Source organism: Dermacentor albipictus, chromosome 4, assembly GCF_038994185.2.
Source record: "Dermacentor albipictus isolate Rhodes 1998 colony chromosome 4, USDA_Dalb.pri_finalv2, whole genome shotgun sequence".
NCBI lineage: Eukaryota > Metazoa > Arthropoda > Arachnida > Ixodida > Ixodidae > Dermacentor > Dermacentor albipictus.
In genome coordinates this window covers 25,575,529-25,590,363 of record NC_091824.1, presented here as the reverse complement: position 1 = coordinate 25,590,363, position 14,835 = coordinate 25,575,529, and the positions used below count along the sequence as shown (strand labels likewise).

Below are 14,835 nucleotides of genomic sequence, written 5' to 3'. Positions count from 1 at the left end.
TATTTGAGCCCGTTCGCCTTGCCACGGGCGCGGCTGTGCCGACGCTCGTTTTTGCGGCATTTCGCTGCTGATAGCAAGCTGTGAGTGCGAAATCTACGGAACGAAGTTTTTACACGACGAGTTCAACTACTCTAACGCGAGCATGAAAATATTACCGTAACGCCTTATGTCGTGCGGTTTGAACACGAATGCTGAACAGCTAAACCTGCGGGCACCGCGTGGGAGGACGAATAGCAAATATCACTGAATGCGCAAGCGTACCCCCGGCCAGTTATTTCACCCTACCAAAAAAGCGCTGAACAAACAGCCGTAGTGCAGTGTTCCCTAACAAAGCGGAGTGGAGAAACAGGATGAAAACGGCAAGCACTTAGCACGCATGTGCATATTCCTGGCTGTGCCTCCACTTCGCTTCGTCATAGGCCGCTGTAAGGCCGTTTGTTCGACACTCAGGTGATCATCCTTTTAAAAAATTGCCCGTGTGCAAATTAAAACGCTTACGTCACCTTTTCTCCTCTTGGCGAAGGCCGTTCTTGGAAGTGGCGAGGTGTTTCTCTTGTGGGAGAATGTAGACGGAACAACGCCGGCCTTCAGTCACGCCGATTTAATTGGAATACCGATTGCCCGCATCGTTTTCAAGCTCCGATGATAATCACAGTGGCGGAAATGGTCCGAATACCGCACAGTTGATTTCGTCGGCAAGAAGTTATCTCTCCTCACCGCACGGACCCACTGCGCTGCAAGTTTCTTGTCCTTCGGAAACATGTGAAACACCACATCGTCTCGCCCGCCTAATGTTCGCACAGCCGGATGCTACACAGAACGAGGGCATGTTGGGCGCCCTTGGCTGTAGGCACTCACGCAGCACAGAAAGGAAGCACAGTTCACAAAAATCGCAAAAGGAAACAAACGTGAGCGGCGGCAGATCTCTCGTAGCGTCGTTTAGTAAAGCGCAGGACGGAAAGAAACAAGCCAGCACATGCCAGCACGCCGGTCTGGCAGTACGGTCCCCGAGAAAGACGGCACTCTCGCTGGTTCTCTCCTCCGGCTGCCTCCTCACCCGGCGCTCCGGGAAGCGACGGGGGCGTGTCCGAGGGGGCGCGGGGGATGATTTAGAAAGCGATTTCGGCCCCTTATATTGACACTACAAAGAAAAAATTTCAGAACCGTAAATTAATAGGTCTGTTCTTCCCAACCCCGGCAATTCAAGGAAATTGAAAACTGTTTCAGCTTCCCTCTAATCTATTAAATGGAGAAGAAACACACAAACACGACTGAATGTCACCGCAAAATGTCATTTCAGCTCTTTTTTTCCAAACGTAATAAAGATATAGGTGGTTGAAATACGGTTGCAGAAAGTTCATTTTGTTTAGATTGGATCAAAAAATAATATTTCACATTTTTTTTATCTTTCAGCCAATCAACTGAAACAGTAAAACATAGCCTGCTTCAAGGCATTTCGTACACGCTGTTTTCTGCACAAATAGGTGAGATGTGAGGGCTGCGTGATGTAGCTCGGACTTGGAAGAGAGTGAGGTTATTTTTTTTTTGGCGGGAACTAATTGTGTGTCTAAGAGGAAAAATAAATAAGCGATAAACATTATGCTCCGAATTCTATCGCACGAGAAAAAAAAACAATATTGGAGATCTATGGCCAACAACTGGAACTGCAACAGGCAGTTACCCGTGCCTTAAAAGATTTGCTGGAAGTGGAGAGACTTGCTGAAAACTAATAGAGCAATATGCGTTCGGCATGACCAAGTTTATCCTGCACACTTCTTCGATGCAGCGGGGCTTACTCGAATATGATGTGGACAGGCCAGTGGCTTTCCTTCAACTGTACTTTTACTTCTCCTATTGAACATTTTCATTACTTCATGCACTGTAAGTGTTTGGTTTGATGAATAGCCTACTTACATCAACTTGATGTAATTATTTGCTATGCTATGTATGTTTGTCGCAAAACTCAGTGTACCTACTTAAGCTTTCTGAAAACTTCGCTTGGCAGCCATTCATATTTTATTTACAATTTATTTTGTTGGTATTTACTTACTTGCTCGTTCGAGTTCGATATGTACTGACTACGTGGGAAGGGGTAGCCGATGTCATACATGGTGCTCAACTGCTTTACATGCACATATGATAAACGAAAATATTATTTTGTCTATGCATTCGACCGGAAGTGCCACTGGAGTGGGATTATTTTTCAGTAAATAATTTTTTTATGTATTGGACGTTTATCACTCTCTCTCTTTCTCATTCAATCCAGAATGCAGAAAACCTGTAAAGACAGAATCAAAACTTGAAATAAACATGTGCCACCAATACGCGCTTGAGAAATCTGCCGAAATGTCCAACAAATTGATATGACCTTCATATATTACGAAATGCCAACAGCCACTGAGGCACTGTCTGACGGTTTCACATATTGCTCCGACTCGCTCGCTCATCCGCTGCGCAGACACATCGGATGTCGCAACGAGTAACAGCTCGTGCGAGGCGACTGAATGAGCTGGAGCGAGTGCCAAAGCGTCGTATAGTGCTACTGCCACATGGTCACATACTGTGTCACGATGTCAGAGCGAAGTGTCTTCCAGCGAAACCAAACTAAGTGTGTCTGCAGAAGCGCTATTTATTTATTTATTTTCATTTATTTATTTATTTCATGTACCCTCAGGGCCATTGGCATTGGAGAGGGGAGTGGTTACAGGCATACAAAACAAAAAAATAGGAAATGTGATACAAGGAATAGGAGTATTGCAATAAAAGTTAACAAGTTTGTCTACTCATACAATATTAGCTAAGGCGTTCTTGAAAAGCTGGTAATCTTAGATGGTGGCTGTCAGTGCGGGAAGGTGATTCCACTCTGCTGCTGTACGAGGTATAAATGACTGGAAGAAAGCGTTAGTTCTACAAAATGGAACACCGACCTTGTAGGCATGATCTAATCGAGATGATAGGTGACGTGGGGGAGGGATTAATTCGCTACGCAGGTGTGGATGATGAAACATCTTATGGAACAGACAGATACGAAACGCTTTGCGACGTGAGGCTAGGGATGGTAGATTAAGGCTTGATTTCATTGAAGATATGCTAGCGGTCCTGTTATAGTTGGAAAGAATGAAGCGAACCGAGTTATTTTGGACCATTTCTAGTGAATGTATTAGGTTTTCATGATGGGGGTCCCAGATGGATGCGGCGTACTCTAGTTTCGGACGTATTAATGTTTTGTACAACAGTAGTTTGAGGGATGATGGCGCTTTAGAAAAGTTGCGGCGGATGTAACCGAGCATACGATTAGCATTGTTAATTATGAATGTGATATGTGCAGACCAAGTGAGAGTGGAAGTGATGTGTACACCAAGGTACTTGTATGAGCTTACCGATTCTAAGAGGACATGATCCAAGGAATAAGTGGGGATACTGTTGCAAGTTCTTGATACACGAAGAGATTTACATTTTGTGATGTTAAGTTCCATTAGCCATGTTTTACACCACAATGAAATAGCGTTCAGGTCAGTCTGAAGAGCGGTTACATCGTCACTGCTTGTTATTTTTCTGAAGATTACGCAGTCATCCGCAAATAAATGGATATGAGAGGAAACAGAAGAAGGCAAGTCGTTGATGTAGATTAGAAAAAGAAGAGGCCCGAGGACAGAGCCTTGTGGGACGCCGGAATGGACAGTGTTTGAGTGGGAGTTAAGATTATTAGCTGACACGTATTGCGAACGGTTTTTAAGGAAACACTCAATCCAAGCAAGAAGTTTGGGGTCAATGTTCATGAGCTGTAGTTTGTGAAGTAGCAGTTTGTGAGACACTTTATCGAAAGCTTTGGAGTAGTCTAGGAAAATGCAATCCGCCATTGAACAAGTATCAAGAATTAGGTGTAGCTTATGTATGAAAGAAGCCAGCTGCGTTTCACAAGAATATGTTTTTCGAAAGCCATGCTGTGAACTTGAAAAAAATGAAATGGACTCAAGAAAGTTAGCAAGCTGTGAATATAGGATGTGCTCTAGTATTTTGCATGGGATACTGGTTAGTGAAATAGGCCGATAATTGAGAGGAGAATGCTTGTCACCTGATTTATAAAGTGGAATCACCTTACCGACTTTCCAATCAAGGGGCAGGTATCCTGTGTCAAGTGACTGTTGAAAAAGTTTTGCTAGTAAAATAGATGAATAAAGAACAGTGCTGTGCAAAAATTTCACGGAAATTAGGTCATGGCCAGGAGCAGAGGACAGACGCAACGATTTAATCACGGTTTCAATGCCACAGGGTTCAATTGTAATTGGAAACATAGCCTGGTAATCATAACAAGGTGCAGTGGGTGGGGAAACATTACAGGTTACAGAAAAGTTTTGGATAAATGTTTCATTGAGGACGGATGCGATATGATCACAGGGTATGGCATTATCGAGTTATCTACAAGAGTTATGGTGTCATCATCTTTTTGATTAATAACGCGCCAGAATTTCTTGGTATCATTTGTTAACATGGATGGCAGTGTGTGACATAAAAAATTGTTTCTGGCGTTTCTTAGCGCTGATACATATTCGCTTGAAGCCAATCGGTAGGCGCTCCAACGAGCTTCACTCGAGGAAAACTTTGCCGACCTGTACAATCGACTCTTTTTATTTGATAACCGTCTTATATGAACATTATACCAGGGAGCGTCTGACTTGCTAGTTACGATGCGAATGGGAATGTACTTGTTGGTTAGGTAAGTGATTTTTTCTGCGAAGATTGCCCAGTTAGTTTCTACTGTGCGGCTGTCGAAATCCTGGAGGAAAACATCAAGGAATGAACATAATTCTCTATTATACGCGTCAAAGTCTGCTTTATTGTAATTACGGATGGTTACAGTCCTTTTGGTGTGTTTAGGTTGTGTGAGATTTAAGTGAAAAAAGAGTAAAGAGTGGTCGCTCATTCCTGGAACGTGAGTGATGTTGGAAACTAGGTCGGGCTGTGAAGCGAGAACAAGGTCAAGTGTATTCGCAGCAGAGTCTGTGGTTCTAGTCGGTTCAGTTACAAGCTGTTCGAGAGAAAAAACGGAGCACATTTCTAAAAATTCTTTAGCCAGCGTGGAAGGTGGGTGTATCGTGGGGACAGTGTTAGACCAGGTTATGTTTGGCATATTAAAATCACCAAGCAAAAGTAATGGGCAGTTTGGGTAACGGGATGAAACGATGTTAACAACATCGTGTAATTCATTTACGAAGTTCTGTGTATAGGTAGGGGGCCGATAACAGACCCCAATAATAATTTTTTTATGATTCAGGGCGACGCATGCCCAGACAGTTTCTAACGGGGAGTTGACGTGGATGCACTGTGAAGCGCAATGTTTCGTGATAGCGAGCAGTACGCCTATTGCGATAAATGACTGAAGGGGCTTGCCAGTAATTTTTGTAGAGTTTTGAGGCTTTGCACAGACTGTTATTTGTTATTAAAGGAATGAACAGCGGGAAAAACCACGTCGCCATCCTCTTACAATTTACAGGAAAAAATGGAGTCGGGAATGTCACGTATTGTCTAAAGCACGTAAGTCGTTGGCCGTTAATGTAATACTATGGGTCGCAAGGAAGGATAAGTAAAGGCGAGGGCGATAAAATATTATACATGATTAGAATAGCATATTTATATGGCATAAACTTAGGCCCGTTGGTGTAGCACAATTCAGATTGCGAAAAGTCAGCGCCTAGATGAAGCGCGCACGTTGCGCTGATGACTATTCACAGCATCAGCAAGCAAAAATAATCTAATACGGTTGCTAGGCGGAGCAATCTGTTGGTCGTTTTTGTGTTTTCATGCATAGTCGGACTGCATGTCTGCAGATTAGGATAGTAGTTGAGGCATCGCAGCCAAGGACGCAAGACTGTGTAACTTGAGATGCCAAGGAGAAGCCTCTGGCCTGATGTATTAAAATAAGACCAATTGCCATTATGAATATAAATAATATTGCATGAAAATGAATCAAAATTACACGACTTAGTCAACAAAGTATAGGGCATTTTTCATTTTACGTGTATGTTTCCTGCGATACAATCGCTTTGCTTGCGAGCCAAAACTAAAGGAGTAAGTAAGTCTTCTCAAAGTCTTTGTCTCGTAGGGTGTGAGTTCAATGGCGAAATAATACTTAGGAATACAATGGTAAACCATATGAATACATATGGGACATACACGAACCATCAATAAGAACAAAACAAAACCTCCACATACTTATCAAGTAAAGAGCTCCAATATCTGCAGAAGCTATAAAATCAACTGAAGAATACGCTGGTAGACTAGTGAAGACCGTTACAATAGTCATTTCTTTGGCTCCGTGGATATGCGATTGCGTTTAGTTATTTATTTATTTGTTTCTTTGTTTGCTCTCGTGGTAGTTTTAATGAAGCTTTCTGCACAATGCATACATGTAGTATGACGTGTTAGCTGGTACAAAAAACTACAAATGCATGGGTTAGTCACAGTTAGCACATTCTGATGACTCATGTGCCTTCTATGATTATATAACTGCGCCTCCGATAAAACGATTAGGATGGTCTACCGAAAGGCCCATGTAGCTCTACTCATGGACGAAAGTGGCACTAGTTTCCACAAGCACTGAGTTACGGCAGTATAATTGACCTAGGTACAACGTTAATACCTACCATCACTATATTGGCTGCATTCTTTATTTTTTTTTACAAGCCACCGGCGTCTTTCTGACAAGGCGTTTCTATCGCCGTGAACACGCATAAAAGGAGATAGTCACGAATACTACACGGAAAAAAATTTCTCGTGTTAGCGCGATTAGATTGACAGTCGTGAGCAATAAGTATGTCGATCGTGGTGTACTCCTTTCCAAATGGCGGCCTGCCGTCATTTTGACGGTCAAATGCTTGGAAATAGAGCTGTTAAGATATTTCCCGTTATTTAATGCAGTATGTTTAACAGTGTGCCATGCGTTATCGTTCCGTCAAATGCTATCGAGCAGCTCGGTAATACTGTCGCCATATGTCCTCTATTGGTGAAGCACCTTACAACTCTCTCTAAGCAGGGCATCATTACTTCGGAAATGCTGCTTCGCAAGTATATCTTAAAGTGTCATGGAAGACGCATCCATAACGTAACAATGCGTTAATTGTGACTGACTGAATATTCAATTACGCTTGGGCAAGTTAAACATCCGATGAGCCCCCGCTCATCACGATATGCATTGTCGGTGCCACCTTATTTTTAAAAAGCTTTCTGTCGGCTCGACAACTGAGAGTAAATGAAGTGTTTCATTTTATCGTTAATATAACTGAAAAAGATAACCCGTGACACGTAGCACAATTGTGCTCCTTGAGCTAGGTTATTCTCAGAGGCAGACTTTACAAGCTAAATATACCTGGCAGTGAAGCTTCCATAGAAGCCCGCATGTTCAAAACGTGGTGGTTCATCGGCGGTTCACGGGGCTTAGCACCATCTGTATGTGGTGGGAACACTTCCGGCGGAAGAAAAAATAATGTGGCGCCATATTCCTTAAAAACAGAAGTCATGTCATATTGTTCTCAAAGGCGCGAAATCTGTTTTGTTGCCCTACCATTACAGCTGTATATTCAAGTTCACCGCTGTTCGACTTGATGGGCGTCCCGAGCTTTCAGCGCGGAAAGCGATGTAGTAATAGGTCAGCCGTACGGGGGTCGAATTTCTACCCCTGCACTGAACATACTTTCTTTGGAGGCCGACGAAAGCTTTACGTGTAGATTGCCGGTCACATCGTCGGACGACAAGCCCGTCGTCCAGCGCAGTCGCACGGAAACAGCTAAAGTAAATAATTATTGGCAGTCGTAACCTACAACTTCTACAGGACAGGTTAAAAAACAATGAAATTTTCCGCGCCATGAAACACACACTAACGTCGACAAGCAAAGTCACACAGTGTGTGAGGGTGGCGTATTGTGACAGGTGAGCTTTACGAGCACGCCTTTAAAATTGAATAGAAATTTTATTTTCCCTTAATTAATCTGTGTATCGTTTTAATTAAAAACGCATTTTTCTTTCCGAGTGTTTGGGCGATTTCAATGCCAAGGTAGGCAAGAAGCAGGCTGGAGACAAGGCAGTGGGGGAATATGGCATAGGCATTAGACCAACGAGACAAAAATAGCAGAATTGAACTGCACATGCCCTGCAGGCTGAAGTATTGCCTCAAGTTGTTCGGATGTAGTTGGTCGCGGCGCATATCGCGATTTGTTCACATTACATCATACTAAGCTGACTCGCTGATTTGCGATGTGTTTACGTTATGCGATAAATTTAGGGAACTAATGTTGCTTTATCCATTTTTGTTTTTAGCCAGACCTACGAAATCGCGAGTTAGTTTCAGAGTGTTACTACCATTGTAAAATGTTTTCGAGTCGCTTTATAACCAGTTGCAACCGTTACACGAAGCTCAAATAAAGCATGCAACGTATAATTTATGTTGTATCATAATCATTAGATCCCTTTAATTACTTTCGCATGCAGGCACTTGAATTTGCAGTGGTGCTTGAATGCAGTGCATCGGGCTTCAATTTTTTCCGCCCCCCTATAAAAGAGAGAAAAATATATATCAATATGAGCAGAAGCAATAAATTCGCTCGCGCATGTTCGTTCATCGCTTAATGGACCATCCGCTGATGGCTCGCGAAACGACACTGTTTAATCTGTACGAGATCATGCGTACACACTTGCAGTGTTTCGGTGCTCGTATTTACACTTCTGAACACAGAGAACAGTTCCCGTGGCTGAGGAAAGACAACGGAAAACGTGACAACTAGTCACGCTCGGTGACGGCCGTTTAAACGGACTCGCAGCTGAGCGCGAACCTTGAATGCACTGCGCAGGCGGCGCATGAAGTCTATAAAATAAATTGCATGCGTGGACACACGGTTAATTTACTTGCGGAAGTATATAAAAGCTCAGGCAACTCATTACTGGCATCCCAGGCCACGCCGACACGAACTTTAGCGGACTGCAACGATCTTCACACGCACAGCAACAACACAGCAACTACGCATGCAGCAAACATTAATGCCCATATTGCCGATTAGGATTCCCAAACGTGATATCAGATTGGACTACTCGCCATCCTTTTTCGTCAGCGAACGCTTGAACGCACCATCGTCGAAGTGCTTACTGCACACCATCGCATACTTGGAAGGCGCCTTGCCGTTCCGAAGCCTGACGAGCCATTCTCGGCGACGTGCCGCGTCGACGGGGTGGTAGTGAAAGCTTATCCCTGGCTCTGTGCAATATGTGCAGCACTGCGGAACCGAACAAATTCTCACGATGGTAAATGAAGCGTTTTCTGCGGGCACGGAGCACAGAATCGCGAAATGAAAACAGTAGGTCCCTACACTTCCACACACCGCACGGGCGACGCATCCACACTAACGGGGCGACGGTGCTGCCACCTATAGGTCGATCTCGCGGCCAATAGTGGCCCCACAGCCAGTGTAGTCCTCCATAAAGAAAGCAACAAAATCCCAATAAAGAAACGCGTCAGGCAGGGAGATACGATCTCTCCGATGCTATTCACAGGGTGTTTACAGGAGGTATTCAGAGACCTGGATTGGGAACAATTGGTGATAAGAGTTAATGGAGAATACCTTAGTAACTTGCGCTTCGCTGATGATATTGCCTTGCTTAGTAACTCAGGGGACCAACTGCAATGCATGCTCACTGACCTGGAGAGGCACAGCAGAAGGGTGGGACTAAAAATTAATCTGCAGAAAACTAAAGTAATGTTTAACAGTATCGGAAGGGAACAGCAGTTTACGATAGGTAGCGAGGCACAGGAAGTGGTAAGGGAATACATCTACTTAGGACAGGTTGTGACTGCTGATCCAGATCATGAGAGTGAAATAATCAGAAGAATAAGAATCGGCTGGGGTGCATTTGGCAGGCATTCGCAGATCATGAACAGCAGGTTGCCATTATCCCTCAAGAGAAAAGTGTATAACAGCTGTGTCTGACCAGTACTCACCTACGGGGCAGAAACCTGGCGGCTTACGAAAAGGGTTCTACTTAAATTGAGGACGAGGCAACGAGCTATGGAAAGAAGAATGATAGGTGTAACGTTAAGGGATTAGAAAAGATCTTCCTGGATGACGCTTTCCAGGCACCGAGGTAGTCTTATCCGATAAGACAGCGTAAGTCATTACTGGTGTTGCATCACATTGCACAGGTGTGAGTTCGAAGACGGAAGTGCCCGTTGTAAGTGTTCAACTGTATAAACAGTTGACTTCGGTCTTGAAACGAGGTTAAATGAGTTAGGAAATGGAATCGACAGATTGGGTGAGGGAACGAACGCGCGTTCGTGACATCTTAGTTGCAGTCAAGAAAAAGAAATGGGGCATGGGCAGGACAGCAATGAGGAGGGAAGATAACCGATGGTCATTAAGAGTTACGGACTGCATTCCGAGGGAAGGGAAGCGTAGCAGGGGGCGACAGAAAGTTAGGTGGGCAGATGAGATTGGGAAGTTTGGAGGGTCAACATGGCCACAATTAGTACATGACCGGGGTAGTTGGAGAAGTATGGGAGAGGCCTTTGTCGTGCAGTGGGCGTAACCAGGCTGATGATGATGATGGTGTACTATCCTCGCGTAGTCGCGCTTGAATCACCCGAAGGTTCGCCAACTATTTGGATCAACCTTGCACATTATTTCCACCAGAAATGAACGTGAATATCGTGTAATTTAACAAATTTTGCTAATTAACTTTCAAAATAATCAATTTATACCACATTGCAAGGTACGAACTGTAGCCGGTGGTATTAAAAGTAATATACATTAAAAACCAATTCTAAGGATTGCACCAATTCCTAGATATGCGTTCACAAAGTTCGCAACGAAGTGCATTGGGGTTTCACTAACTTTTCAGCTTCAGCGCATAAAAAAAAAGAATTTTGTTGGGAAAGTTGTAAGCAGAACAACAGTGCATCTTTACGGCAAGTTGCAAACTTAAAACTGATGCTAGTTTCGAAATTCGTTCCAAGTGTATAATTCCTGTGAATTACTGACTTCAATTCGTGTATTGCAATATGTGCGCTAAATGAATTAGTTGAAACTTTAGTTAGTAAAGCCTCGGTAAATAGTCAATTACCCGTGAGGATTTCTTCTGTGAGTAATGTAGTGGAGTATTCCAGCTTAATAAGAAGATTTGTGCTAAATGCCAAAGGTGACTTCAAAATTGTGATAAATTTAAAATAAAAATTGATTCGCCATCCCGGCCCAACAAAAGTGGATGTCCAGCGAAGCTGTTGAAAACCACCACTATGACTGCTGAGTGCAGTGGTTTATTGCTTTAGAGTAATGGTAGTAATCATAATTTTAGCAGCCCACCGCCGTCCATAGCGGTGCAGCGACAACAATGAAATCAGTTGCTAGGCTCTTTATTTAATATTTGAAAGGCAACCCACGTCACTACCCACTCGCAAGCTGCCGCGACGACGGCAGCTTGCGCAACAGTAATCTTCACCGCGAAACGTATGCGAGGAGTGTGACGTGCTTCGCATTGTTATCAGGAGCACCTTATAAACACTTATATTAGTTCGGATGCTTGTTTCGTGCATATTCTTTAGGCTGTTCTGTATGTTGTATGCGTGATTCCAAAGAATGTATGCACTGCTCGCTTCACTTTGCTGAGTTGAGTGCTTAAAGCCTCTGGCTTCAGGGGGTACGGGCCACTGTTCCTGGCCTGCACTGCCATTGGGATCGGCCCACAATATTGCCAATGGAAGCGGACAGGAAAAATGATGATGATATGATGATGATATGTGGTTTTCTAATCGCGCAAGGGCCAGTTATGGCCAAAGAGCGCCATGACAAATGGTAATTTAAAGGATTTATTGTGAATGACGCGGACAGTGAATTCATTATGGTAGGTGTGACATGGCTGTATAAGGGCCTAAAAATTTTCGCTGTAAATGGCGTACATATATAGCTACTAAAATGATGACACTGATTAGTTATGGACGTGAACGATGGCAGGACACGAAAAAGGACGACTACCGTAAGACTAACGGGTTCACTGTGAAATACCCAATATATTTGACCACGTCGACCTTGCTTAAATAATGCTTCGCCCTATTCATTCCCATCTTAATGATGGCGCCTCAGTATGGGAATATCGAGCTCACCTTATACCACAACAATACATAGAGAACCAAGCTATTAGGATAATAAAATTTATACATACCGTTCTAATGTTTCACATATATTACAAAGCTTGAACGCATAAATTAGTCCAGTGGAGTCTACGAGTTATCTTGTTCAAGTCTATAAATCAGTTTATATGATGAAATGTTTCATTGTATATTTGTATTGTGAATGCTAACCCAACGAGGTTTGCCTATTATGGATATTTTTTGGTTTTTATTATACTCGAAATAAGGAAGACATACTGATTAGTTTACTGCTCCATTATTGTGAAAGTGCGTCCCATCTCACAAAAAACATTTTTCTTAATAGTTATTTTCCCAAAAGAGTTGCTACCATTTCTTATCAATCCCTACTATTCAGAATTTTCATTTGTTGCCTTCCATTGTAGCGGTTAATTTTTTTAACGGTTTGTTTTATTTCAATTGAATTCTGGGGTTTTAGGTGGCAAACCGAGGATTTGATTTTGAGGCACCCCGTCGTGTGGGCCTCCGGATTAATTTGGAAAATCAGAGTATCTGCAACGTGCCACCAATGCATGTAGCTACGAGCGGTGTTGCATTTCACCCCCGTAGAAATGCAGCCACCGCGGCCGGGATTTGATCCCGCGACCTCGTGCTTAGCAGCGCAGGACCAAAGCTGCTAACCCACCGCGGTGTGTCGTTTGTTTTCTTCTACGTTTATACAGGGTGTGTCGTTTTAAAAGAATACCGATTTTTTAAAATGCACGTGCTGTAAGTGCCGCGAACATGGCATTATTGCGTACGAGTCCCTAGGCGAGGCGAACACACTTTGCCGCTATAACGTGAGCTTCGGAAAAGTAACTAAGAAAAATGTGTAATCTTTTTTATTAGTGTCTCAGTGGCTGTTGCTTAAATGACGAATTCGAAGGCTGAGCCACACTTTAATTGACCCTCATTTTTTCCCCAAATATTTAAGATAGCACGTAGCTCGAGTTATTTATCACAGAATTTCAAAGGGAAATTCAGACAATATCAAAACCGAAACGCCCCGTGATGCCAAGCGCGAGGAAGTTGCAAATCGAACGTCTCGGCTAGTCGCTGCAGTTACCGATTGATTAGTTTCTCTGACAAGCATGTGCGGCTGTTTTTGGGGTCATGATTTGCCGCGGCATCCTGTCGTTGAAACTTCGCCCCACACTTCTTTACGGGGTGTTGCTGTCTGAGGCGCAGTGGCATGTGCTCAAGTTTCTATACTGCCTCTATTTGCATTTGGGATCCCTTGATGAATATATTGAATGACGCGAAAGTTTCAAGATTTTTTAAAATGGTGTGTGCATTAAAATTTAGTTGCCGCCAAATTTGCCATATATAGACAACTGTCCCCAAAGCACTAACAAAAAGGTTAATTAATGAAATTGTGTCAGTATTCATCTCAAGCTCACGCTATTAGCGGCAAAGTAAGCTCGCCTAGCATAGGAAGTCATCTGCAATATCGCCACGTTCGCTGAGCTCCTTACGTTCTTACAGAAATTTATACCATCTAAAAAAATGCACCCCATATAACTTCAGGAAAGAAGGTCCACATGTAGCCTAGTGCTCTGGGACCTCCTCTAAATTTATTGATGCAAATTGTGCCTTTCACGAAACAATAGAAAAACAACAACGATGGATTGATTGATTGATATTGTGCTGACAACTTTCGCAGGTGACCCTGACTTTGGTGCATCCGGCCGATGAGCGGAGAAACATGTCGCTGCCCGTATCGGTGCCTGAGGACACGGAGCGCTTTGAATGCGTTAAGAAACCTTCACCTGATGGAGTCAACGCAGCAATGCGCACGCGCTCGGTTGCATGGAACCAACTGGAGCTCTCAGGCTTCATAGCCAATGATTCTCTGTGCATTTCAATAGAAATGGAATGACGCTCCGGAGTACAGCTCTCTCGGCCTAGCCCAGGGACTTACCCTCGGCAAGCTTGCTGCATCAGAGCAAAAAGTGACTCCGGCACCACGTCTAACTTTGCGGCTAAGCACTATTGCCTATGTGCATTTGTTTCCAATCCTTCTTTTACTCTCATTTTGTTTGCTTTTATTTTCTTGACCACTAACTATTTTATCTTTCTTTACTACTAACATTTTATGCACACATAAATGCAACTCTAATTCTTCTTTATTTGCACCATCACATTCCACGTAATCACGGTGTGATGACAGGAGTGTCAGATGCAACTGCGACCACTTTGATAACGCAATACGCCTTCATGCCCCTAATCTCAGCATGTAATGGCGAACGACACCTATTGTATCTGCCTACTTATTGTTACTGAATAAATAAATTGAAATTCAACTGCGTTTTCATACCACTCTTTCCCACAAGAGGCAATAGAGAGTTTTAAACTATGGGAGGCAAGCAGCTTGCGTGCTCAAGAACTAGGGGCCACGCTAGTGCGAATGTACAGACCAAGACCTAAGGGTCTGCGCATGCGCAGTACAATGGCCCCTAGTTGCGTACGCAAGCCGCTTGCGTCCCCTAATCTAATACTCTCTAACATGTCGTAACGCTCTATTTTATTTTAAGAGGAAGCTTTAGCTTGGGGGCTCCTATCTAAATGCATTCAAAAGGAGAATTCCTTTTTCTGAGCAGCCACTGCACCAAATTTGACAAGGTTTGTTGTAGAAAGATCGACATTTGGGCGAGTTGGTACTGGTAGAGCAT

The 14,835-nt window shown here is 43.4% G+C and overlaps 1 protein-coding gene across 2 annotated transcripts in view; it reads left to right on the top strand.

Moving 5' to 3' along the window:
* The window catches only part of LOC139059613 (uncharacterized), a 71,199-nt gene extending 56,755 nt beyond the window's left edge, over positions 1-14,444 (top strand). The window contains exon 5 of one of the 2 annotated variants that reach the window (XM_070538031.1): positions 13,827-14,444. In XM_070538031.1, coding sequence (XP_070394132.1) covers positions 13,827-14,042 — 216 coding nt within the window. In that variant the 3' untranslated portion in view covers positions 14,043-14,444. The remainder of the gene's footprint in view (positions 1-13,826) is intronic. The other variant, XM_070538030.1, reaches the window with a different exon arrangement.
* The last annotated feature ends 391 nt before the right edge of the window (positions 14,445-14,835 follow it).